General features: G+C 43.5%; 2 protein-coding genes and 1 long non-coding RNA gene across 13 annotated transcripts in view; 1 reads left to right on the top strand and 2 right to left on the bottom strand.

Annotated features, from left to right (window-relative positions):
- Positions 1-2,791, bottom strand: part of CUEDC1 (CUE domain containing 1) — a 92,962-nt gene extending 90,171 nt beyond the window's left edge. For 2 of the 3 annotated variants that reach the window (XM_019493263.2, XM_014608085.3), the window contains exon 1: positions 2,563-2,791. The gene's annotated coding sequence lies outside the window, so the exon portion shown is untranslated. Of the gene's footprint in view, positions 1-2,227; positions 2,321-2,562 lie in introns of those variants that run through there. The other variant, XM_014608084.3, reaches the window with a different exon arrangement.
- A 5-nt stretch (positions 2,792-2,796) lies between these two features.
- On the top strand, positions 2,797-10,738 carry LOC109284566 (uncharacterized). 6 transcript variants are annotated; one of them, XR_009456685.1, is made up of 5 exons: positions 2,797-3,380; positions 3,780-6,923; positions 8,743-9,030; positions 9,867-9,953; positions 10,503-10,738. It is a non-coding gene; the product is annotated as an uncharacterized LOC109284566 (long non-coding RNA). The 6 variants fall into 6 exon arrangements; XR_002092048.2 differs by lacking the exons at positions 8,743-9,030; positions 9,867-9,953; positions 10,503-10,738 and having other exon boundaries at positions 3,780-3,959; positions 6,062-8,683; XR_009456687.1 differs by lacking the exons at positions 8,743-9,030; positions 9,867-9,953; positions 10,503-10,738 and having other exon boundaries at positions 3,780-6,212; positions 6,730-8,683.
- A 102-nt stretch (positions 10,739-10,840) lies between these two features.
- VEZF1 (vascular endothelial zinc finger 1) lies at positions 10,841-26,871 on the bottom strand. Of its 4 annotated transcripts, none has more exons than XM_059717365.1 (7): positions 26,766-26,871; positions 20,192-20,910; positions 19,344-19,407; positions 18,101-18,284; positions 16,299-16,484; positions 13,995-14,039; positions 10,841-13,622 (listed from the first exon to the last, which is right to left on the bottom strand). In XM_059717365.1, exons 1-7 carry the CDS (start codon positions 26,796-26,798, stop codon positions 13,195-13,197), a joined length of 1,659 nt encoding a protein of 552 aa, XP_059573348.1. In that variant the 5' UTR covers positions 26,799-26,871; the 3' UTR covers positions 10,841-13,194. The 4 variants fall into 4 exon arrangements, with proteins under 4 accessions (XP_059573348.1, XP_059573349.1, XP_059573350.1 ...); XM_059717366.1 differs by having other exon boundaries at positions 20,213-20,910; positions 26,766-26,870; XM_059717367.1 differs by lacking the exon at positions 13,995-14,039.
- Between the last annotated feature and the right edge of the window lie 218 nt (positions 26,872-27,089).

Raw genomic sequence — 27,089 nt, 5'->3', positions numbered from 1 at the left:
AAAGATAACCCCACAATGTCCCAGACCCCAGACTTGTCCTGCACACATGTTGCTTGCAAGCACATGGGAAGAGAAAGGTGCCAGCTGCAGCAGGTCACAAGGAATAGCTGTCTTGGCATTTATCCTGGGCTTCAGCACTGTGGTATCTGAGTAGCTGATGCCCGAATCCCCTTCTGTGCGTGTGTATGCATCAGTGGTGGCTGTCAGTGGAGCTGGCCCAAGAAGAGCAGACAAGTAGCACCAAGAATATGGCTACTCCCCCCGCAACCCGTGCAGTACTTCCATCAGAGAGAAGAGGTGCATGGAAGGAAGCCGAGTTAAAGGTGGCGCCTGCTTTCCAAAGGCACGTATTAGAGGAAGCAGCAAAGCAACAGATAAATCAAGTTATTATTTACTTTGGAGTGCTCGGGGACAGGGCGCCACTGTGTCAGGCCCCGTCCAAACAAGAGGAGGGTGCAAACCCTGCCCCTTTTACTTACAGTCACTGGAGCAGTACATTTCCACCACTGCTAGAGAGGGCTTATTTTTCCTTTGGTTTTAGATCATGCAAAAATAAATTAAAGGCAAGTGCATGGGGGGTAGGGAACTAACGACATCAAATAAAACAAACAGCGAGTGCCAAGAATTATTAGTGCGGCAGACCCAATCACTACAGCTTAGTGTAGACCAATTGGATATAGACATCCTACCCCTTCCTAAGCCCTCCTGAGTTTCTCAGTTTAGCCAATCGATTCCCTCCCTCTTGTTTAAACGGTTAGCTCTACAGGTGCAGACTGTCCATATAGCATCTTAAATTGCAGTCAGTGCATGATTATTATAAATTAAGATCATTACAATTTACCTTTCTTTATAGAAAATAGATCCCTATGGCAGAGCCTGTCAAAAACAGGACCCCTCTCACCAGTAAATATTAGAAATGACAGCCACAGCAGAACTCACCAGAGACCTGGGAATCTACCCAGCTAGCCCTAGTAATGGGAATAGTCCCATGGACTCAGTATAAGTACTGCGCATTCGGAGGCTGAAAACAAATGTGGGAAAGGTACTGAGATAAATCGGCGCAATAGTTTGTTTCCTTCTCTACCTTCTATCAGACTCAAACAGTTCCAAGGCAACGTGCGGATCCAGTTGGAGTGAGCGACAAATGAAAAGCAAAGTCGTTTTCCAAAAACAGCCATCTTCGCTAGACAAAGAGTTCTGCTGAATTTTTTTTCCCTTGCATTTGACTTCTGCACTGGAATTCTGGCTTTGAATCTAGATATCTAGGTCAACCCTCTGGTAATCTGATTGGATGAGAAAGATTTCATTAAGATAGGTCAATGGAATAAAATGTTGTCACAGGATAACGGTCTTGTAACACGTGAGAAACACCACGGCGAAGACAAAGTAATTCATCAAAAGCGCTGGAGGGAGGTTCCAGCATCTATTTACAAAGCGGCATGCATTTTTCCAGCGACAATTCTTTTAATTTCTGTTCTGCCTAACATACGGTTAATGGGGGGGGGGTGTCATTGTATCTGACAGGGGAAACGTGCAACAGTGCCAGGGCTCTGTGACCAAAATGCAAGCTGCCGATTGGCTTGCAGCGATTCGGACCATTAAGAAACAATTTTAGGCACGGAAAGACAACTCCAAATCCAAACGCAAAACAAGGACAACAAGGCAGTTTGCTATTGGGCGCAATCCTGAACTTTCACACCGCATAAAGGGCAGCCCTCCAGTATCTCACTGGCAAAGGATCGCTCCTGGGTGGCATCAAACGGGCATGGTGGATTTGAAGGAGCCAGGAAACAGAAAACCAACAACAACTTCCCTTCCCTGAAACACTGAGGGCATCCAACAGCTGAGGTCTCAAACTAAGCAGCATGGGCAGCCAGACACCCAAAGAGCTGGAGAAGGATTTGGACTCAGTTTCTTGGCATGCAACTTTCCAAGGGCCTGGAAAAATAAAGAGCATGAAACAACTGCAAAGCAGGCGGGTGGGGAGTGGGGAAACAAGGCTCTGGGGAGAGCTGGGGAAGGGGGGATGCCAGAGGTTCTTGGGGTGCTCTTACCCACCCCAGGGCTGCTGCCGCCCCTCCTCTATCACACATCTCAGCCGGGTAATAGGAGCAAAGGCGGTGGGGAGGGATGAAGCTAAAGCCCCCGATCTGCGGGAGGGGAAAGATGCCTCAGCCCCTCGCAGACGGCAGCTCCCAACCGTGCCCCTTTCCTCCCTTCAACTCACCCGGCGCCCCGTGCCCAGCGCTGCCGGGATCCCCGCCCTGCCAAGCCGGGGATCGCTTGGATTAAAAAAAAAAAAAAAAACTAAAACCCAAAAAAACCGCCTCCTTCCTCCCCCGCCTCCGACAAAACAAATCCCCGCGCAGCGCTCGCACGCCGGAGAGGGCCTCTCCGCCCGGCTCCGGGGGACCGGACCGGACCGGATCGGATCGCTGCCCGGCCGCACAAAGGGAGCCAAGTGGCTACAGTGCGATCCCCAGCGTTCCACGCCGGGATCCCAGCGTTCCACCGCCGCTCCCAACATTCCATCGCGGTCCCCAACGTTCCACCCTCCCTTACCGGGCGGCGGCGACTCCCAGGCCGGCGGGGCTCGGCTCGGCTCGGCTCGGCTCCGGCAGCGGCTGGAGGGGCGGGAGCGGGGCGTGCAGACCCCTCTGCCTCTCGTCCCCGCCCCGCCCGAGCTTCCCCCGGAGCCGCGATTCAGGCTCTGCCCCCGCACGCCGGGGCTGGGGCTGGTTGCCGGAGGCGGGGGTGAGGGGGGTGGGGAGGGGATCCTCGGAAATGGCAGGGGCTGCGCTCAGCTCCGGCACGGCGGGAGGAGGCAGCGGCTTCCTAGCGGCCGCCGGCCTGAAATGCAGCTCCCCGCGCAGGGAAGCCGCGGGTGGGGCGGGTGAGGGGGCAGCGGCACCCCCGGCACGTGCAGCTGGGGTCCCCGCTGATCTCCGGGCTCCTAACAGCGCATCTCCCAGGGATCCGAGAGAGCTTGGGGGGGGAGGGTGTCATTAACACCTCTTCACTGAGTGCCAGGGGGGAGAAGCCCAGAGAAGGGAAGGAAAGTAATCAGTGATCCCTGTGGTCAAGAGTATCCTGAGCACACCACCTTCCCCCATTGCTGGCTAGAAGGGAGGGCCAGCATGGAAAACTAATGGTGTCCAAGAAGGAGACCACTTCCAGCCTGGGTCTCCTTTCTGGGTAGTGCCACGCAACAGTAGCTTTTAGGCACCCTTTAAAGGTGAGGTGTGAGACTCTGCAGTGAATTTGTTTCAGCAGGTTTCGAGGGCTCATCTAGCACTTCTAGTCCTGAAGGCTCCCAAAGCACCTGCCAGAGCCCGCTTTACTGAGCCCCAGCAGCAGGGCCGGATGAACGCGTAGGCAAAGTAAGCACAAGCCGTAAGTAAAGAAGGGGCCCAGTTGTGCTTATTTTACATGTTATAATTACTGAGCGAGAAAAATTAGGAGCCCATGAGTTTGTCTAGAGCCTGCTGAAGGGTTAATCGGGTCCTGCCCAGCAGTGTATTGGCAGCAGATTACAGAGGACCGGCACCCTCCTTCAGGGCCTAAAAAGGCCCACTGATGTTAAGACCAATGGTTCACAACCTTTGGGACACGAGGCCCCGTCCATAACTTTTGTGAACTAAGTGGCACCGTTCCAAAAATGAGTTGCTGGATTATAGCGCTTACCTCCTTGCAGAGAGGCCCGACAGCTGGGGTAGGAGATGGTCCAGGCAGGGACAAGCCTAAGTCCGAATTTATCTGCTTTGCTCTTCACACCTCAGGATGCCCAAAGGACCTGGCGGTACCCTGGCTGCGCATCACTGCTTTCGACTAATGCACCCAATGCTCCTCGTGACCTGGATGACAGCAGCAGCTCGGTGCGGCCTATCGTTACCCTGGCGCAAAGCAGTAGCAGCCCCGAGATCCATATTCTCACGTCTAAATTGTCTGGTGGTTCCTGGGTATGTAACACAGCACCATGCGCTTTGTCCTCTGCTTGCAACCAGCTGCAGACAGATGTTTCTTTCCAAGGGCCAAGCAAGTCCCATTGCAATGCGTTGGCCGGTTACCAGGGTAAAAAGTGAGGTGCGAGAATCTGAAGGGAATTTGTTTCAACGGTTTTCGAGGGCTGGTCCAGCACCTCTTCCTGACAGCTCCCAAAGTGCCTTCCAAAAGGAGCCAGCTAGACTGAGCCCCAGCAGCGTGTTGCTGATGCGTTAGAGGAGAGGACAGTCACCCTGGCTGAGTGCTTCCTGTGAGAGATGCTACCATGAAGTATCTCTTCAGCCAGTGTATCTGGAGAGGTTTAACAGCTCACAGCCACACCTCTTCACAGTATGGGGCAGGAAGCAGTCTTTTCTGAGGCTTGAGGACAGGGGTAGTTTAGGTACAATGCAACAGCCAAGCAGACGAGGACATCAGGGCAGTGCTCCCTGTGGAGGGGCCATCTGGGAACTTGACTCAAGTCTGGGCAGTAGGGAGAGGTGGACTGGCTGAATTTTTTTTTTTTTTTTGAACGGGTCAAAAATGGTTTTTCCATAAAATCAGCTATTTTTTTCTTTTTAAATTAAAACCACGCCAGGGCTATATGACTCTGGCTTGAATCTATACGACTGAATCTTGAATTCAGTAGCCACGTGGAGGTACGTGGGCATCCGGTGCGGAGGCTTCTCAGTGATCTCTAACATCACATCTGAGATTGGCTCAGCCTCAGAGCAGATGGCCAAGGACCCTGTTAACAATAACAGTAATTTAGGGGTGAACCTCAAATGTTTTATTCTATCAAAATCAAGATATTTAGATTTGTTTTTCTGGATTATTTAAACTCCCCCCTCTCCTTTTTTTTTTTAATTTGGTGATTTTTTTTTTTTTTGTAGTTTTGACAGAAAACTGTTTTTTAAAATGAGCATTACAACATTTTTATGTAGAAAAGAAAATAATAAATGTTTTTAATTTTTTTTTCTGGATTATTTCACCTTTTATTTTTGTAGTTTTTTAGTGGAAAGTGTCTTTTAAATTGAACACTGAAATGTATTTAGAAAAGACCAAAAAAACCCATGTTTTGACTTTTCTCAAATGACCTGCTCTTTCTAAACATTTCAAAATGTTAATTTTTACCCTGGCAATGTTTTCCACTTTTCTATCCCTCCCCTAGCCCCATTTTTTGTGGCTGAAACTGTGCGTCACATTGAACCCCAAATTGCAAATAATGTTGGTCTTCCCCAAACATCCTTTATTCATTTACTTTTTCTCCAAAAAATGCTATGAATTCCCAGTAAGAGCATTGATGCATTATAGATGCAGAGAGAATAAGAGCGAGATACCGGGGACATCTATTTATGCATAATGGCAAACTCCTATTGTTATGGATGGAGGCAGGATCTGGCCCTGAATAATTCAGCTGTGTCCATTAGCACAGCATCTGGCACTGAACCAAGCACTGATGCATCCAAGTGTTTACCTACCAGGGTTGCTATATGGCTCCCGTCACTAATGTGTGAGAGCAACTGTTCACAACTGCTAGTGAAAACAGCTCTCAACCCCATGTGGAGATGCACTGGAGGGAATCATGGAGGCTCCTGCTGTTACAGTTCCACCATCAAGCCTGGTACAACTTCTCTGCATTAATCCTCCTCCTGGAGGCAGGAGAGATAAGGATTTAAGCAGTGCCTCAGACATGGCAGATTAAAGTCACCCTACGCAGAGGGCCCAGCACAAGGTTTATACACCCCGTTTAAACCCTATCTTGGGCATGTATGTAGGATTTAGACAACACAAAGCACTTGGGCGCAGAGGTGGAATTCATTCTGGCGGGCTCTCCCACCCTGACTGAACGGGAAACTGCAGCCCGGGATAAAAATACATAAGACATTGAAAGCTCAGGGCTAGGCATTCACTAGGAACATCAGTACCAAGGCTCCCTTTGACTTTTAAAAATTACAAATGCACATTGCCATAAATATTTAACTTTGCAAAGTTAAATGCCAACCAACCTGGGCAATGCCTTCCAGATGCTAATACACTCGCGGTAAGCTGCAGCCTGACCTCTTGTTTTCTGCTCCAGGTTTGTTTCCGAGGGAACTTTCTGCTGGTAATAGAATATTATCACTGTGTGCGTCAGCATCCCTGTTGCAGTGGGATTAGGGTCACAGTTGCTAACAACACTGAGCAGCCACAGCATATGGGAGTAGAAGTGTAAAACTCAGAGGAATTCAGTGAGTGGATTTTAATTCAGACAGATCCAGCTAATTAAATCATCACTTGAAAAGAAAGATTGCATGTGAAACACAGAATGTGTGTTTTTTATACACAGTTGCCAATGCCTCTAAATTAAGCTAGCAGTCCTGCCTTCGCTCTGAACCACGGCATTCTCATAAAACATGCTCTGAAGATTATAGCCATTTTTCTCCTCTAATTAAACAAACTAGATAAACTTATTTTAAGTTTACCAGTTAAATGTGGGGCCTACACTGGCAAGATTAATTACTCATTTCAGGAGCCCACATTGAAATATCTTACAGGCATCTGATTTTCAGAGTGCTGTCACTTCAGATGCCCAAAAAACTGAAGGATCTCAAATCACTGGTAAGATTAAAAAAAAAAAAAAACTTTAGGCAAAAGATTGGCCTTAACCCTAAATTGATTTGGAGTCGACACATCAAGACAGCTTGGTGCTGTTGCTTAAATGCTTATTTTGTATTTAGTGTTAAGGGTCTTTTTTCTTTTTAATAGGGTGTATGGAATATCCAGAAGGAGCTATAATTTTTCAGCATCATTCTAGCTCCTTGGATAAAAGATACATTTACACTTAACAATTCCCAGACTCGACACGGCCCTACAACTGCTTTGTGCTATACCACCACTGCAAAGTGTTCCCGAACCTGACCCAGATTCATCCCAGAGCAGGGGATGCTTTGGTGGCAGAGGTCAGTGAACCAGTTCATATGCCATGCCTCTTTTTTTTTTTTGTTTTTTTCTTTCCTGCTGCTCATCATCTGCTGCTGTATTTGGCCCTTAAAGCAAATGGCACAAGCTAGAGTAGTTTTCAGGATGCTCTATCTCCTTGTTCCCTACTAAAAGGTTTTAAAAGCATTTCCCTTATTTGCGTTCTTCTTAGTTCCTCAGCCAAAGATATGAACCTAGATTTCTAAAAATAAGGTCGGTTAGAAAATGCAGCAATAGCATTGCTTGGCCCTTTGTCAGCGCCTCCATCTGAGGAGCTCAAAGAACTTTGCAAAGCCTACAGCAACCCGCTGGTTTTGCTTCAACCAGTTACCAAATGTCCAGTAACTTTAGCAGGACAATATGGCCTGTTAGGGAACGAAGCCTGGCACCAACTCCTCAGCAATTCACTTCCTTGTACTTAAGAGAAAGACAAACTGAGCCAGAGAGAGTCGGAGCCCAATTCTCCTGCTGTACAGCTGGGCCAGGGCTTTCACTGAGCTTCCTCTGTATTGAATAACCAAGCACGTTTTCCTTTTTTGATTAAGAGCTGGAGTTGACAATCAAATTAAACACAACTGCAAAAAAAAAAGGGGCGGGGGGATAGGGGTGTATTAAAAAACAACTGGGCTTATTAGGTGAGAAAACATTAGCAGAGCCTCATACTTTCAAACAGGAAAATTGGTTTCAACTGTAAAATTAGCTGCTCTTGGTTACCACTGTGCCACCCCTCTGAATCTGGGATAGGATGAGCCAAGTAGAAACAAAAAGCACAAGCATTAACAACTTCAAGCCTGCCCTGGGCTCCCTCTTTGATTTTTGCTCCAGCAGTCAGGCAGAAAAGATGTATTTTTATTTGCATCAGAAGCTATGAGGAAGGGGACTGAAACACCTCATTAAACCTTTACAAGTTCTTTTTTTTAATAATATTTCCAGGAACTAGATCATTTTAAGTCCTCTTTTTTTTCTCAAATGGGCAAGCTGAGTCACCAAGAAACTAGAGACTTTTTAGGAGAGCTTGTCACTGAGAATAGGTAAAAATCTGAAGAGCTCATTTCCCAAATAGGGCAGATTTGTTGGAGTTCAGCAGAGCACGTGCTGAATACTTTTGAAAATCTGGCCATTTTTGTATGTGTAAAGATAGAAACACCTTTGGAAATCTCAGCTGTGGGCATTGAGCACCTGATGATCGGGCCCTGAATACTTTTGAAAATCTGGTTTTAAGCAACTTGTCTCTAAAGTCATAGAGCAGTTTGCAGCAAGGCTTGGGACAGAACAGAAGGTTTCTATCATTTAGCAGCAATAATTTGCTTGGTGAAGTGTAATCAGAAAATGCCCTTTACCCAGGAAGGATTCTAATCACAAAACAAGTCCTCTTCACTGTTATCGTGATTGTCATGACTAAAATAAGTTTGGGGGTTTTTAAACAATAATAAAACTCAAGAGAAAAAAGGCCTATCATATGTCTCTTTCCTTCCACTCCCAGGAAATATATTTACTGAAAAAGACAAATCAAATCTCTTTAAAAAGCACGCTTGCTGGATTATTGGCCAGAGGTGATTTGATTTTTACTGGTGGATAGCAAAATGCTCCAAAAAAAGAGAGAAGATTCTAACAGCTGTATTTTGTCAGGCTGATCAGGCATAAAAGTATCCCGTGTCTAACTTATTTCCTCTGTCACACTGTTTTATGACATCAGCCTTCCAAACAAGCAAATGGCCATTAAAATATTTATCTATCTTCATTGTTTCTTGGGCTCTTACTGCTTCCATTCATTATTTATCATCATTGTCATCTCTACAGCAACAGTTCCCCGAGGCCTCAATAAGCATTCGATCTTCATTGTGTTAGGTGCTTACCTACGCACAAAGGAAGCCAAGATTTTTGTCATTGCTTGCACATCTGAAGAGCTAACAGTCCAAAACTCGGCTTCTGCAAACACTGGAGCACCCAAGCGTCTTTACTGACAGGAGTTGGAGTTATCTCAGCGAGTTTACTGGGGCTCCTCCTATGGATCCAGTTTGTGTATGCTTGTAGAATTTGTTTCTACAGCTTTAACGTCCCTAACAAACTACACTGCCTTCTAAGCAGGTTAGAACCAGATTCCCCTTTCTGCTTTCACTGATCATGGTTTTGTAGTGTGCCAGCTGAGCAGATGAGTCATATAACCTGGTAGCCTCTTCTTTTGATATAAAGGATTATTTTTCACAATGCCGACTGAAGTTTTGACTCCTCAGAGAAGCACTCATTCCATGGACAAGAACAATGCTGAAGACTGCTTTGGTTAATGGGAGCGGTTAGCCCCACGACTGCAGGCTCATGGAAATCCCATCGTTTCTTGCCTCCAACATAAAGGGTTGTTGGCAGAGGTGTGGGTATTTAGGGCCAGATCCAAATCTCACTGAAGTCAATACAAGTCCTTCCACTGACAACCCTGTTGATCTTTCTTTCAAGAAAGGAATTTGATGGGAAAATTCTTTGGCACCAACTCAAAAGTTCTGGGTGGCATTCTGGAGATCTGCTTGGGACATCCAAGACTAAACTAGGATGCTCTACTGCTTGTGGTGCCTGGCAGGGAACACTTCCATGAGCAAATCACTCTAAAGTTACAACCAACAGCACTGGCCTTTAGGGGAAATTGGATACACCTTCTCCAAGTATTTAGTTTTGACCACTGTGTCATAGTATCTATGGCAACTTCTCACTGGCATTAGCTGAAATGTTTTACACAACTGAAGTAGAATGAAAAACAGGATATTTCATGTGAATGAGCAAAACAATTACCAGGGTACGTACATACACACGCACATACTCCTATTATGTCAGAGACAGAAGAAATTCCATTCCTGCCAAGCCAAGTCCGTACATATTATAAAACACTTGTTTAAAAAAATAAAATAAGATGTGTGCCTGTCCCATTCCCTCAGGAAGAAGTGTCAGGCAACATCACCTTCACACAGAGACACAGTGAGAACTGTCAGAAGGAGCCAAAGGATGGTGCGAGGACCAGGAAAGTAAGTTTCCAACAAGGACTGGATGTTTGCACTCATAGCAATATCTAGAATTGATATGTGAACATGTAATTCTGGCTCCAGGGATATCAGCAAAGGCCAGATTTCACCCAAAGTGTCTTGAAAGGATAAATGCCTCATGTTTCAAGGTTTAAATCAATCTCTAACCATTAGGGTTTAAAATAGGAACTTCATCAGGAGCCCACATCTGCTTACTGCTATATTATTGGACCTTCCTGTGGCACCCAGTGTTTGCAGAGGCAAGATGCTGGATCAAATCCAGCACAATTTCCATCTAGTCTTAACTATCACTTGGGAAAAAGCGATTTCAGCAACTGGTATTATTTCAGTACTCTGTAAATCATCCACCCATCTGTTTTATCACAGCACATCACCCCTTTGCAGTGCCCGGCCCTGTTACCTTTCTGAGTATCGGCTGAACTCATTTGGTTAAAAGGTAGCAGGCACCATATAAAGCCTGATCAGTCAACTTCAGCTTGTCAAAAGCAGCTTGATGTATTTTGCATGAAGGTAATTAACATGTCTTCACAGGGGCAGTCAAGGAGCATACCTGCAAATGATTGGTATACAGAAAAATTCAAGCATTTCCCCAAGAACAGAACTGATTGGAGATTAGCTAACACAGCCTATTAGATGCAGATCAGGTACATCCCTTTTTGTTTTAATGTTTTGGCTTGAAACAGGTCTTTTCATGCTTCTCGTACTTAATGCTAGGAGCACCAGGTTTGAGAAACATTCATTTCTCCATCACAATGAGGAATCTCCTTGCAAGTGTTTTAATGGGTGTGTTCCTGTCAACAGAAACTATTGGGGCATACAAGCCGAGTGAAGGATTCACTGTTAATATTGCATTAATTGACAACATACAATGAAGTCTCACACCTGTTTATTATAAGTAATTCATAGATAACCACTTCTAGTACACATTTCCATATTGGTTTTAAGCTCAGTGACACCCAAACTTCACCTAATTGCGGGTCTTGTTAGCAGCTTGCCAGGAGCCAGAAGGCTGTACCTACTTTGTGAAAATGATGAAAGTTGAAATCACTTTCATCCATAATAGAGATGTAAGGCTTGAAGACTACATATCCCAGCATGCAACACCCCATCATGCTTGGGCCACTACACTAAAGGGGAGAGAGTGATGGATTTTGCTGGGCTGCATTTGATTCACATGCCTCGTTTTGGCCACATCAATCTAGCTCATGCAGCTGTCTGCACGCAAGGCTCTACAGTGAGAAAAACAAAGATTTTTGTACTGTTGGAATAAAAGCAGTGGTAACAAAGTCATAGCTACATATTCTTCTCTACATTTTTGTTTATTGAGACAAACTAATTAAAAGGCACAAACATAGGGCATATGTTTACATGGACATTATAACAAACATATACATTAAAAGTGTAGGAATGTGTTTCCTTTCTGCTAAACAGAAAGTTCCTAAGCTTTTATATATACAAAAGTTGTACAATTTGATGTCCTAAAGTACAAAAGATCATTTATAAAATTATTTTACACTAAAGTTCTATTTTTTGTTTTTTGTTTTACTATGTAGTCCAAGCCCCTAGAACTGTTTCACATAATGATACAGATACCTGTTACCTGACCTAGAAGTCTGGTATTTGCTGCTTGTACTGACACGGTGGGGTACAAACGGAAGCAGTCCATTTTGACTAGTCAGTCCTGCTAGCATTCTGTAAAATGCACGCACACTAATCTCCATTGCTTTCAACTTAATTGAGAGAAAAACATTGCAACTTTAGTTGCGTTTTTTTCTCTTCCCCCCCCCCTCCCCCATGTAAAGTCTTGGTTTCAGGGGGTTCTTTTTAAACAAAGTTTTAAAAATGTGAATATGTGACATGATAGTCTAAAAAGTATATCTGTTTCCCTAGACTCTGCTTTCTACTTTATGTACAGATAAACAGGTTAAGAAATAAAAAGCACATGTAGTTTAAACATGTGTGATCATTTGTGGTGCAGTTCTGGGCTGGACAGCTCAGACTGCCGCCCCCAAAACCCACACAAATTGATAGAAATGTGTTAACACAATAGAAGAGTAACGTAAAAATGATGATGTTTGCAAATATTTACAAAGTTGAAGAGATTTGCACAACACTTGATTAAGAAATAGGGGGGAAATTAAAAGACGCTCTCGGCTTGTCCTGAAGGGGCATCCTACCTAGTTAGTGGTTAGAATAAAAACTGTATACAATTTAATATAAGACAAAACTTCTAGTGAACAACTAACACATCTGTCCCCTGCTGCATCATCAGCAGGTTCTGATTGGGAGAGAGAGGGCATATACATCATACCCCAGCGCCTCCAGAATCTTCCAGCTTAAAGCAATATTTCATAAGTTCAAAGCACTCCTTTTGCTCCTAAATAAGAGTCCCATAGGGTTCTGACTTTTCAGAGACCATGTTTACATACATTTCAACTCCTCTTCTGTCAGCCATGGCTGTTTCTCACCAAACATTGTTTTATTTTTATTTTTTTTAAATGTTGACTACAATGCTATATTCCCTTAGGGTAATATGTTGGGTAATATTTACATCTCCAAATATCAGGTCACAATCCCTATTATATGTTGAAGTGAGAATGATAAGTTATCATATGCTTTGCATATCAGAGCTGGTATCACCTTTCCCATAGGGAATGCTGCCTGAAATTATCATATTCCCAAAGGTAAAATGCATATTTTCTCCAAAATGCATTTTTTTTAAAAAAATGACAACATTATAATGCATTTACTCATTAAAAAAAAACAAAACATTAACACAGACAAAAATACTACACTAGCTCTGAAACAGTGGATTTAGAACTGTCAAGGACATGAAGGGGGGTCTTTGCTAGTGTTTAGATTAAAATTATTTTCTAGGTTATCATTTCTGGGGTAAAACAGTAATGCTGATTCTTAAAGACTGCTTTGTAACTGGCAAGTAACCATCTGTCCTAGGTTCAGCATCACTGTCAGCTAAAGGTAAAACTTGGCTTTTAATGAAGTGCTCCAGTGATCAGTTACAAACTCAGATTCAAACAATATGAGCCAAATCAATAGGAAAAGATGCTATTACGGTCTCTGACTGGTGCATACTGCCCCAGTTACTCAGCTTGACTTTATTATTACATTATTATTATTCATTATTATTATTATTATTAACAACTAAAAAAAACTGCTGGTAAGGATTCAGTTTTAATCCTCTTTAATACTGTTTAGAAATTCTTTACCAGGGAGGAGACGTGGGCAAGGCTTGGGGCAGGAAAGGCATGCTCTCTACTGGTCTCATTGCTATATTTAATGGACCAGCTAACGTCATTGGTGTTGGGAGGTTCATAGGAGATGTTATAGTGACTGGATGCGCTATATTCACCGGAGCAGTTACTGGGGTAGGTAAATTGACTGGTGTTGTGAGCGTTAATGGCGATGTCATGGATAATGGACTTGTTATAGTTACAGGATGCCCTAGATTCATCGGACTGGATATATTAACTGCACTTGATACATTTACTGGACTTCTCATGCTCATTGCAGCTGCCACTGTGACTGGGTTTGTGATAGTCCCAGAAGCCACAGAGGACGTTATACTGAATGGAGTAGTAAGAGTCACAGGCGTAGTAGCAGCAGTGGAGGTTTGGCACAAGTTAGCAGCTTCTAAAAATGAGACATAAAAAGACAAAAAGTTTTTAACACATAAAAAACTATGGACAAGATTTAAAATAATAATACTCATAATCATAATAATAATAATAATCATAATAATAATAATAAAAATAAAACCAAACAAACAACAACAAGTTCTGGAATAATTTTCTTTAGAAAATATTAGTAAGTTAAACTGTTAACATTCTACAGCCTACAATAAATATAACTTTCATGCAGCTCATTTGAATTCAAAATTCTTTCCTGGGAAGTCAAGCGAGGTTGTCTTATAAAGAGGGTTTTGATGTTCACAAAAACAGTATCGTACAATCAGAAAAATCCTCTCAAGAGGAACATTATAAGTAGAGGAGAGAGTGTACATACCGAATGGTACGTACTCTATAGCCTTCTCAAAGGTGAACTGACATTCTGTGAAGGTTTTAAAAAGTCATTATTAGGGACTGATAAGCAAAGCTGGTTTCAATATTTATCTGCTTATTTCAGTCTTAAATTATTTCTGCTAAATTGTTCCACTGCTCATGGTAAATTTATCCTAGCATTTTTCAAGAACACCCAGCCAGCAGATCTTATAACCCCCATTATCTCCTCAGCATTTACATTAGCTACAATTCCACACCAATATTTTACTCTGTTTTGCAATAAGCAGTGACTAGTGCCAAACAGGCAAGAACCAAGAGGACCCTGCACTGAGATGGATGCTCCTAGGTCTGTTCCCAGTTGGGTCTAGCAGGGGCTGGACACTCTGTGGAGATGATACAGCCAGGCTCCAGAGAAGAGGCAGATGACTCCACTAGATATCAGCACCACCTGCTGGTTAGCCATAGAACAAAGATCCAAAAACAGAAGCAGGCTGGGGGGGGGGGGTGGATAAAAGAAAGGGATGACTGCTAAAGAAACAGACAAAAATATATTCTGTATCAACGTTATGGCATTTCCAAAAACATGTCTTGTTCCACATTTGTAGGGTAGACACCAAGCTCAGTCTACATCTGTATTTCAAGAAGTAAACTAAGAGCCAAAAAATCCACCCTTGCCATAAAAGCTCTACAAATGTATTAAGACAATGCTTTCTTTGACAGCAACATTAGCCCCATTCAAGGGTCCCTGTTGGCTGTTCAAGTCAATATTAATGTATGGGGGAAAATGGGGACTTAAAGAAAAAATAAAAAGTCACAAAATTAAAAATACAGTTTGAAAGAAAAAAACAACTTCCACAGTGTTGTCAAACCAACCTGGCAGGTGGCACTAGTTTATGAGAACTGGTGTGAAAAAGATTATCAATAAAAGTGAAACTGACTGGTCTAGTTTAATCTCCCCAACCCAAAATACACAAAGGGGAAAATGCACATCCTCCCATCCTTTCCCAAAATAAGCAAAGTGGTCCTTGGACATGACAACTTCATTAAACCAGCATTACTAGCTTGAGACTTATGAAGCTTGGCACAATGTTCCCCCCCACCCCCCACTACTTCCTTTTAGTGTCATTATCTTTTTTTTGGTAACAAACACATTGCATAATATCGCTGAAAGAAAGCAGGAAAGTAGAAACAAGGCACAGAAAAGAATGGGTAGAACAATCCTCATTTGGATTTTTCTATACCTCCCACTTCATTTGAGGACTGATGAGTAAATTCAAATGCTTTGCTACAATCATTCTTTTTTTATATATAAAAAAAACACTGCTTGTTCCTAACATTACCGTCTTATCATTAAATTGAATAAACTTACTGGTAGGAGTCATCAGAGAGATGGGAACTATAAAGAGCAGAACGATAGAGTATGGAGGAACTGTGGTGAGGTTGAAGGGAAAGGTGAGTGCAGAATATTTCTGTTTCAAAATGAGAGTTAATGAAAAGCCCCAAGGGGATACGAGGAATTTGGCATAAAACATTTAATCCAAGGAAGCCATGTGATAGGTATTAGAAACCAAACTTGTGAAAAGAATACATTAACAGTAACAGGAGATTTCAAACCACTATACTCCAAAAAAGGCACTAAATGGAAGCAATCTATTCCTCACACAACAGTCACAGTGATCAACAAAAGGAAGCTATTCAACTTTGATTTCAGCAGGCTAGGGGCAGATGAGTTGTGCCTTGGCAATAGCAAATATGTTGTTTAATTTGGTAATGAAAATGAATGAATGATATCAAGCAGAAAATATAAATAAATAAATAAATAAAGTCTTTGAATGTTGGCAGACTTTGGACAAATACAGTTTAGCCAGGGATTAAAATGAATGGCAGAAAGTGGGAGAAAAAGGACAGAGGAGCAATGAAAAGTGCTTTAATGCAAAATGATGTCCACAAAGAGATTCTGTATGTGTATGTGCTAAAGACAGGCAGAAATCAAAAAGCCTCTGCCCTTGAGCACACTTAAAGCTCCCTCAAACTGCAAAAGGTTTATGTACACATTCATTGACAGAATCCAACAGCAAGTAAGATGGAAAGAAGTTCATTTGAGAAGGAAGCATTAGCAAGGGCTTCTGGTTTTGATAGTGTTACCCCCTACAGTTACTCTGGCTTTTATTACTAGGAATTAAATTTTCATGTGCCATAAATCCATATGCTATTTTACACCTATATAAAAACTCTTTCTTCTTGTCAACATGTTCAGATGGTTTGATAAAACCAAGTACTCCAAGATCATAGATTTTGTTTGTTTTACCTTTCTTCCTTGCTTTGACAGCTTCTTCCCATAATCTCAGTGTCTCTACCTGCTTTCCAGGCCAGCTTGATACGTGCTGTTGTTGCTGCTGCTGTTGCTGCTGCTGCTGCTGCTGTTGTTGCTGCTGCTGCTGTTGCTGCTGCTGCTGCTGCTGCTTCTGGTTGCTGGTCTCCTCGCTCATGCATGCTATGTCAATCAAGTAAGAACACACAAATTCACCTTGAAAAAGATATGCATTTTCCTAATGAAAGGACGATGGTTTTTCCTAAAGCTACAAAGGAGTTTGGAATCCTGTGAAAGGGAGAAGCACGCAAAACCTTTATTTTGTGTTATGCTTTATAACATCACCTTTCTAAGGTCTAGAGAAACCTGAGCTCTAACCTTCCTGAGTTTTCAGGCAAAATCAAGTGGCAGGTCAAGGACCGTAAATAAAAAGATTAAGACGTAGGATGTAAAGATGGAATGATTCTCTGGTACTTGTACAGTTCAGCTTTCTCTAGCTCTAAAGGCAGCACTTGTCTCGAGTTTGGTTAAAATTCAGAACTATGATTTAAAATTACTTTCTCCTTGTTCGTCTTGGAATTACAGCCATATAGTATTTTCAGTTCACTTCTCTGTTGGAAAATAGCTGTTTGCTCCCCAGCCACACAACAGCATCTGCCACTCCCAGCTCTGCCCATTGCAAGTTCCATAACATGTAATGTTATTGAACTGATACCAAAAGGCAGAAGGGTTAGCGCCATGTGAACAATGAGAACATAATCTAGCAACCCTTACATTTCCAAAAATTAATCTGTGTTTTCATTTTTTTTTTCTATCGGGTTCAGTAGATAAGTGATCAAAACTACTAGCTAGCCCACACGACCTCAACCATCTAGGAATTAACACCAAATAGGAAATCAGAATAGAAAATCCTTTGTCAATGAACAGTGTTTGAAGGCTTCAAAGATGGAATTTTCAAAGGAGCCCAAGGGGGTTGGTTACACACAGCTCCCTTAAGGCTCTTTCAAAACTCCCAGCCGAAATGACTAATGGTGTGTGTTCATTTAATACAAATACTTTTTCAGAGCAAGTGGTTGAAAGCCAGTTTCTCCTTTGCTTACTTGGCACTCAAAAGCTCAGGATTCAGCATTTCTGCTGCAACAACTGAGGATACTCAGAGATTTTAAGGCCAGAAGGAATCATTTTATCTGACCTGCTGCATAACAGAGGCCAAATACCAGCAGTGCTCAAAACACGTCAGGCAGGGCATGAAAATGCAGGCTTTAAATGCGTGTCCTGTAAACTGCTGCAAAGGAAAAATGCTGAGGGCTCTGAGCCAAAGCTCATGGAAATCTATGGGATACTTTCCACTGACTTTCAATGAGCTTTGGATCAGGCTCCAAATCCTGAACTTAATACTTGCAACATTTTCAAAGTCACACGCATTCTATAATTGATTGAGACTCATGGACACCAAAGTTTCCTAGTTCAGGATGCAGCGTATGAAGAATTCTACTGTCCACAGAAGATGAAAGGCAAAGCACTTGGGCTCTTCATACTTTAACGTGAGGAATTACGCTCCCTCCTTGAAGGGCATTCCTTTATGAGGTAAGGCCATACCAGAGGTCCACATACCCCAGTTTGTTGAGTCGAAGCTTTTCACGAAGAATCTATTTCTAAAAGATCTTTTTTTGTGATAGGTGTGAACACCTAGACAGTCACGGGTATATTTTACATTTTAAGGAAGTCAAAGGCAACGCGTGTTGCACAATTCTGAGAACACAGTGTTATCAAAAAAGGTTTAAAAACAGTTCACCTACTTTTATTGATGCCTTGTTTACAGGTATTACAGTTGATACTTTGGCTCTGCCCGTGTGTCTTTAAGTGGCTGGTGATATACGCTGCACTCAGAAGTTTACCACAGATATTACACGATACCTTTCCTTCATGGCGCACCATGTGTGTCCGCAGTCTGTCTTTGGTGGCAAAGGCAGCAGTGCATGTCTACATGAAGGACAACAGCAATTTTTAAATGCAGACCATACTGTTGTAGCAGGGGCCACGTGCCAATTCTAAGCCCATTTTCTAGGTGCTACTGTACCCTGACACACTGACAAACTTTTTCATTTCACATAGACACAGTGAAACCTCTCTCAAACTACCATTCACGTGACTGAAACTTAATCTGACTGCTTTATGAAACTAGTCTGCTGATAAGAGTAAGAAAGAACGGTACTCCACGCTTTTGGGGCTACTTTGGAGCAGTTTCATAAAGCAGATGATTACCTCACATGCTAAAATGAGAGGTGACTTATACATAAATACATTAAACAGGTAAGGGAGGGAGGAGGTCTCACATAAAGGTTTCACTGTATCTTTTTGCTTTTTTTATTGCTCAATTAATTTAGTTCCCATCTAAATTTGGGAAGGGAAAAAACAAAGCATTTTTCAAGGCCACTCTTTATTCAGCACGATGAGTCACTAAAAACAGGTTAGGACAAGTAGGGATGATTCCAAACAAAACAGCAGAACAGTTAATTGTTCAAGGCTAGTCAACTTACTCCTCTTGCTTTTAGTCCTCAACTTATTTTCACTATGACAAGTTGCTTTCCACTCCAGGCAAAACAGCAAATCTAGAACCAACTACATTTATTCAATTTTTTAAACTCTGCTTTGCTTTCTAAGCTAAAGGATACAATATTAACAATCTATTTTTACAATTACATTTATCTATTAACACTGCTAAATAAGTCCCATGTATTGCTACAGCAATCAGTGTCTATTTGAGGATTTAATCGAGCTGTTTTTAAAAAAGCAAACCTGACCTGAGCAGTAGGGTTTAGACAGTGCTACTGTCAAGAAGCAAAAAGCCTCAGTTTTACAAAAGGACAGACAAAGCATCCTCCCAAGTTACTGCTAAACTTGGATCACCGCTACAAGCAGGATGGATGGGGCTTTATTTCTAAACCTGCATTCAGAGCAGCTACATCAACTAACATAGACCTGGGCAAAATATTCAGATGCTGTCTGACTAAGGACACAATAAATTGTTTTAACTCTTACTTGGCATTTGAAGGGTCTCTCCGTTGAGTGAACGTGTTTGACATGACAGCTTAAGTGATCAGGCCTGTGAAAGAAGAGAGGTAGAAAACAGAATACGCATACTGTTACAAACAGATAGTAATGACACTTAAGCTGGCGGCATTGAACACTGCATTGATTGCCCTTTTTCAGCCAACTCCCCCCTCGAGGACAAGGTAAAAAATAAAATAAAATAAAATAAAATAAAATAAAATACACTCCCCTTACCTATAAAGTGGCCCTCTGCTAGAAAAATATAGTCTTATTGGGACCCAACCTGAAAAGTTTAAAACTCAGCCACATTTTTATCATAAGCCCAAAAGCACTGTACTTACTGAATGTTTAAAACTGGTATACAAAAGTGCTGGGTTATCAACCTTAGAGCTTGGAGTTCTCTCTATCCCACAAGCAGGTACAGCACATCCAGCAACAGTGCAAGCTTCCCCACACTGCTCCATCAATGAACCCCAACTCTGCTCTAGGTGAAGTTAAGTTAAAGGCAAGAAGACAGGTCAGTCTTCATGCCTCATTTGGCTCTTGACCTCTTCAAAGGTCGTTAATAAGGGCTCCCACTAGCACCATTTGTGATGGAGACATCTGTCCAGCATGACCTGGATTGAGGTCACCAGGTAATTTCAGAGCAAACAAGTCATAAAATCATGACAGCTTTCACGATGCAACCAAAGTGGCTTAGACTGAGACCCGTGCCCCAGATGCAAACACAAGGTTCTTTATTCCCTCACCAATCTTCTAAGATGTCTGTCTCTCCTAGCCCCTCGCTATGATAGCTTAACCCTTCTTGATTATGAAAAGCCAATACTTGAGCTCGCCTGGGATTTTCTACATGGTACCTCGAGAAGCCTTTTCCACAAACACCACAGGTGTATGGTTTGGTGATGCCACCTTCATGAGACCTCACGTGATAGGTCATGCGATCCTTCCTCTTGAAGCGCTGATTGCAAATGGGACATTCAAAGGGTTTCTCATCGGAGTGGGACAGCTTGTGCCGGTTGAGGTGGTACACATCCCTGAAGGCCTTTCCGCACATCTCACAAGCATGGTTCTTCTTGACAGGTTTGCTGGGCTTCTTCACCGTCTGAGTCACTGCCATGGCGGTTGCACCGGCACTACTGCTGGGGTTGGTGGCAGAGGAAGACGTAGTGACTGTTGACAAAATGCCCGCAATAGTCGAAACCAATGAAGTTCGGCTGTTGTCACCAGCGATGGTCGAGATAAGGGGCACCATTGTGGTGGGAGTTTTCTTTGGCCGTGACACTAACTTTATCCCTGTGTGGCAGGACTCATGGCGCCTCAAATGGTAGCTGTCCCTGAAAGCTTTGCTGCAGTAAGTGCACACAAAGGAGGTTTTAGGTTTTTCCTTTTTAATCCCAACAATAGCATCCTTTAATGTTTCTGGTGCAGGTTGAGGTTTCTGAGTTATTGGTAAGGGCAGAATCGGCTTCTGATCAGGTGGCTCAACAGCAGAGCTCAGGAGAGGCAACAAACTGTTCTGTGCTGCCTGCTGTTGGTGATGTGAGGCTTCATGTGCCTAAAACCAAACATTCACACTTAAAAATTTTTATTAACGAGTATTTGCTTTGATACGGTGAAAACATTTACCAAATCTTAGTCCGCAGTCATTCAACTAGAAAGGGTATGAGGTTATAATTCCACCAACAATTTCCCGATAGGATAAACCATTTACCCTTTAAAATACACGTGCTGTAAAGATTCTGTAGTGAACAAGTGTAGGAAGGCATACATCACAGCAAATAATTTTTTTAATTTCCTGAGGGCAACATTTCTCATAGAAAATGCTGGTGTTTTTGTCAGGCTTTTCATTAGCATATTGCTTGAGTTCTAAGTAAATGACACTTGTTATTTCTGTGATCATAATGGCTGTGATATTAGCTCTGTACCAGGAAATTATGCATCTATGCTGGGGGTGGTGCTGACAACATAGTCTGACCCCAGGTTTCGAACCATTAACACTAACCTCGCATGTGGTTACATTTAAAAACCCTTTCAAGAGCTAAACTGCAGCCATAGTGAGCCAGGAAGAGATGAGACATCTTACTTAAATAAATGTGTTTGCACTAGCTTGTCAGTACTGGAACCACCCTTATGTAACTTGTATCAAGAACTCTTCCACTCCAGATTCAGACTGGTATGTTCAATGGGCGCTCTCACTGCACAACTAAGGTCCTCTTTGCTTTGGGGAACTAATGAAATTAAAACCTGTTCTTTCCGTCTTCAGAAGCAACTCTTTTGCCAGTGAGGAAAAGGGTTAATCAATCACTAAGAACTGGAATCTGGCAATTTTAGGCAACAACTGCGAGTTTCTCTTTTTTAAAACAGAACTGATAAATGGTAGATGACCCTAGACTGCAACATCAGTGTAAGCAGAGTGCTAGAGATTTCTCTAATGCTCCCACAGGCATCACTCTATCCACCTGCAGCCTCCGCTACCGAGACTGTTCCACCTTGTATTGGTATTGAAAACTACCATTTATTCCAAAAAGTATAAATTTACACTGGTGTAACCGAACCAATTTGAAACCAGTTTAGACAGACACATTTGTGCTAGCTGAAGCTATGCTTAATATAGCTTAGCTTAGTATCACATTAAACGAAGTTGGTTTAAGGGTGGTTGTTTAAACATGCTGGTATTACAGCTCTGCACCAACATACTGGACCAATTTTAAATCAGTTCAGCCACTTCAGTGCGACCAAGGAAGCCTGTGGCATGAAGAGGAGCGCATGGAAACTTATACTTCAATTAGTGTCACATCTTTCCAAAACTCTTTTTCTGTGTTTTCCTTTAGCAAATGACACGTAATTCATCTAACAGCCTTCCCACATTTGGGACTCTGCAGGCTTCCTCTGTACTGATTTGGAGTCTACAAGAGTCTGCCAGCTCTTACTTTTTAATCAGGATCCATAGTGTTCTGCATATTCAAATTAAAATTCTTCCCATTTCACCCAATAGTCAAGTGCTTAAAACTCTTTTGAGACTTCAGTCTTTATGGAAGCACACTTTGTGACTTTCTTTTTTGGTGTCATCCAAGCCCCAGTTCTTTTGCTTCTACAGCACACAAACAACCAGAGACAGTGACTAAAATACTCAGCATCTGCAAGAAAGGGTTTTTAGGACTTCAGTGCAAATCTTCCTTCACTCTGGATGCTCATATGCTGGCTACAGCTTCCCCTGTTCAAGCCCTGCACCTACCTGGCCAGTGGTCTCTTTCCGGGGGGCAGGCTATTCTTTGGGCACAGGTGAATGACACACACTTCTAAGCATTTTGATGGGAGAATGGGTCATGGTTTAACTCAAGCTCTTCCCTCTGACATTACTTGTAGCTTACTAGTAACAGACAGGGTGCTTTATTCACTTCCCTGTGCTTCAGGTCTATTCCGAAACTTTGGAGTTAACAGCCAGGTTGAATGCTGCCCTGTTAAGCGTGGATATACCAAGGACAAACCCTTCAGGTGTATTCTTAAGAACCAGAGGGAGGGTGCTTTGGCAGGTAACACAAACACACAGAGCCCAAGTGCTCTAACTTAGCAGACAGGACAGGCTCATCTTTTCCAGACAGTTTTTACCTATGTGACCTCCCTGTATTTTCCTTCCTGGATGTCCAAGTTTTATGAAGTTGGTCCTGGTTTGTAAGAACACAGAGATGCTGCACTGGATACAATGTAACGTAAGAACACAAGCTCCAGCAAGTTTCACATACTGAATAAACAGTACATTTTTATTATTTTTTTCCAGCTGCCTTGGCCCAAGGGGGAAAAAAAAAAAAAAAAAAACCACACACACTTGTTCAGGAGCACCAGCAGAAACTTAATTAAGAGCTTTGTATTCAGAGCCTTACCCTTTTCCAGCTACGCCAGAGTGAATGCGTCTTCATACAGAGTACAAATGGTTAACATCCTAAGATAGCTCAAGATATACAATTTCAAAGGCAGACAGAGCAGATCGGATAATAGGGAGTCCAAATCCTTTGGACAAGGTTCAAACTTATGCAGTTTATGGACATATTTAAGCCTTAAAGATCCATTAGCACGCCAAGATAATAATACACTTATTCCTATCAAACTGATATAGATGTGTCACATGAAACAACATAGATTCATGAGGCTTTGTGTTATGAAGCCACTGCTTATAGAAGGCTGCTTATCTTCATTCCCAGATACTCCAGTGTTATTACCCATACCGTCTTTTTAACAAAACCTTTCAGCAACAAGCGATGTGTGTCAGTTTCCAAGGATTCCCTGCACTAGAGCCTTTCAAAGAAGGATCAGGCTGTCTTTTTCTAGCCTTGCCATTAGAGTGAAACAGCACCTGCTGCCTGCCTTTTGCAAGTCATTTTCCTCCAGTTGTAGGGCACTGTTTGACTTGACCTAGCCTTAATGTCAAGTCAACATTTTTGCGATGTTTTAAACACTTGGAAAAAGGCTTCCAGGACAAGTATCAGTGTAAAACTTTCTTTCCATGGGGATAGCAATCAAAATAAAAACAGTATTTTCAGGACCCACGCTGGTAGGAAGCAGCACTGTGAACTTCCAGCGCCAGAGGCTAAGAGATTTTTTGCCTTAATGTCAGAGCAACAAATTAGCATGAGTCATATTTGAATGCTCTGTCTGATGGATGATTTCTCTTTGCACTATGATACAACTTTCGCTTTCCAGGCAGGTACTAAAAGCAGTTTTCAAAATATACATGGATACTAAGAAAAGAAAAGAAAGAAAGAAGGAAAAATGAACAAGAACTGCTCACTGTAGAATACATTTTACTTTTTAAAAATATGCATCAAGGTGATCTCTACACATGGTAGAATACCTTTATTTGGAAAGGGTAATAGTCCCTATGCTCATGTAATGGCCATTCAGACTAAAATTAAATAAGTGAATTAGCTTCCACAAAGAACAAGTGGCTGAAAATTAGTTACCCACGGAGTATTAAATAGTCTCTTTCAAGAAAAAATATCCTCTATAGATATCGCAGTTGAAGGCCAGAGAGAAAATAGGCAACATCTACCCAGCCAACTGTATCTGGCTATTTCACAGTTACATAAGAGACACAGATGAGGCCTTGTAAAATGACTATTAGATTATTAGTGTTCCAGAGATCTCATATTTTTTGCAGGGGAAAGGTGGACTAGAATAAGCACTTTTCTCTCCAATTGCTTTGCAAGCTAAGATACAGTAGGAGAGCAGTATTCGACATCATTTGTTTTCTCAAAATGACTCAAGAGGCCTGCTAAGTATTCATAATGAGGTTTAGAGCTTTATTATTTGGAACGATTGGACAAAAAGGGAATTTCCACATCACATCTTTACAAAGATCCTGCCTAGTTGCACACAATTCATTAAATTTAAGGCGGCAAATTGTTAGCTCGTTAATTAAAAGCAACAATACCTACAACTAGACTAAAACCAAAGCGGAAGACATCAGTATTTCAAAGTCCAGTACACTTGGGGGGGGGGGGGCTACTGACTTAACAAAACGCTTAAAAAGTATCACTGGCTAACTATTTGTGAGAAGGAAAGGCATCAAATAAATGTGAAGATCCTAATTTAAGAATAAGCCCTCAGAAATATTTTTAAAGGGGAGCACAGGAGATAGAATAACCCTGCGAACTCAAAGGGAGATGGCTCTGGAGTAAGGAGATTAACTTCTTAGTGTAAAGTTTCCCCATGTTCAAATCACAACTGCCCACTGGAGCAAGAAATAATTTCTAAAACCTCTGCCAAGCTCCGGGGCTCATCGCCGACACGAATTACAGCCTGGTGCAGTTTGGTGCGCTTCCCTACGGGGCCAAGCCGTAAGGGCAGAGTAAGTTTGCACCTAGGCCAGGGCCGGGGCCGGGCAGCGCTCGCCGCCGAGGGAACATTCTGAGCATGTTTTCGGAGGCAGGACACTCGAGCGAGTGACTCATCTCTTCGTACTTGCAAGAGAATCATTTTTCCTTTAGAAAAGAAACGCTGCAAGCTCTCCGCAGACGCGCTCATTCAATTCGGGCTTTCTGACAAATGTCACGTTTCTTTTTTGAAAAAAAAAAAAAAAAAAGAATCAAAACAGCAGCAAGGAAGCCTCCCGGGTGGGTAATTTGCAAAGAGGATCGTTTTACCTTGCAGAAGGTGACGCGTGTGGCATTTTTTAAGGGGGGGGGGGTGCTGCTGTTACATTACATTACATAGGTCGCATTTGGGAAGGTGTAAAAAAAGAAAAAAAAAGGAAAACACAAGGAAGAGCAAACGGGGAAGAGCTGCCCTGAGGGGGAGGGGGGCACCCGTGGCATTTTCTTTGCCCTCAGTTTTTAACTTTCACACTGTCGCAGAGCTGGGGGGGGGCAGGCAAAAATTAAAAGAAAAAAGCGAGCCCCCGGGGCCGTCCTCCCTGGCCCAAATACCCCCACCGCCAACCCCATTTTAAATGAAAACAAGCTCCCGTCACCCGGCCGCCAGCCCGCCCGGCTGCTCCGAGGGGGATTAATGTCTTCTTCCCCGCACAGCCGGCTTTTTTTTCCCTCCCTCGTTTGATTATTTTATTTTTGGCTCCGGCTTTTTTCCTTCTAACAGGGGGGGATTAAAATAATAAGGGATTATGATGATGACTGTTATTATTTCAAGGGGGGGGGTGTGGAGAAGACAAAACAAAACCTGAGAAAATTATCAAGGGGGGGGGGGACACAAAAACAAGGGGGGGGGAAAACGAGGAGAAAATTATCACCTGGGGGAGAATAAATGAGAAAAAAAAAAAAATATGAGAAGAAAATTATGATGGGGGGAAGTTAATGGGGGGGGGGAGAAAGTGAGGGAAAGACGAAATCTGACGAGATGATGATCTGGGGGTCATTTGGGGTGGTCAAAAAAAGTGAGGGCAAGAGAAAACCTGAGGAGAAAATGATCCTTGTTTGGGGGGAAATATGAAGGAAAGTTAAAAAAAAAAAAAATTAAACAAAAAAAACCATAGGAGAAAATTATGATCTGGGGTCATTTGGGGGGAAAAAAAGCGAGGGAAAGAGGAAATCTGAGGAGAAAATTATGACCCGAGGGGGGTCAATGGGGGGGGGTGATCCCTGGGGGGGGGAGCTAATCTGAGGAGAAAATTATTATTTTGGGGGGGAAGAAAACGCTGATGGTTTAAGGGGGGGAAGAGCTGCGGGAGGACGGGGGCAGCGCGGCGGGGTGCTGCGGGCCGTGTGCGGGCTCCAGGCGGCGGCGGCGGCGGCGCGGGGCGCCCTCCCCTCCCTCCCCTCCGCCCCCTCCCCTGGCCGGCGGCGGGGGGAGGCGCGGGGGGAGGCGGGAGGCGGCCGCCTGGAGCCGCCTGACTGACAGCGCGGGGCCTAGCGGGGCCGGGGCGGCGGGCGCGGGGGGGGCGGCCGGGCCGGGCCTCACCTGGAAGAGGAACGCGGTCCAGTTGGCCTCCATGGCGGCGGCGGCAGCGGCGCGGTGCCCCCTCCCCGGCGGGCGGGCTCCCTCCCGCCCTCCCTCCTCCTCCACCTCCTCCTCCCCCCGGGCCGCAGCTACATGGAGCCGACAACAAAGCGGCGGCGGCGGCGGCTCAACATGGCAGCGCCGAGCGGCCGCTTCCGCTAACCTCCGGGCCGCACCACTGCGCGCGGGGGGGGGGCGGGGGAGCCCAGCCCCCGCCGCCCCGCCCGCCCCCGCCCGCCCCGCCGCCGCCCCGCGCCCCGCCTCCCGCGCCCCCCCCCGCGCGCC

The sequence above is a fragment of the Alligator mississippiensis genome, chromosome 14 (genome assembly GCF_030867095.1).
Source record: "Alligator mississippiensis isolate rAllMis1 chromosome 14, rAllMis1, whole genome shotgun sequence".
NCBI classification, from domain to species: Eukaryota; Metazoa; Chordata; order Crocodylia; family Alligatoridae; genus Alligator; species Alligator mississippiensis.
Note: the sequence above shows the minus strand (reverse complement) of the source record. Positions and strands in the feature narration are given on the sequence as shown.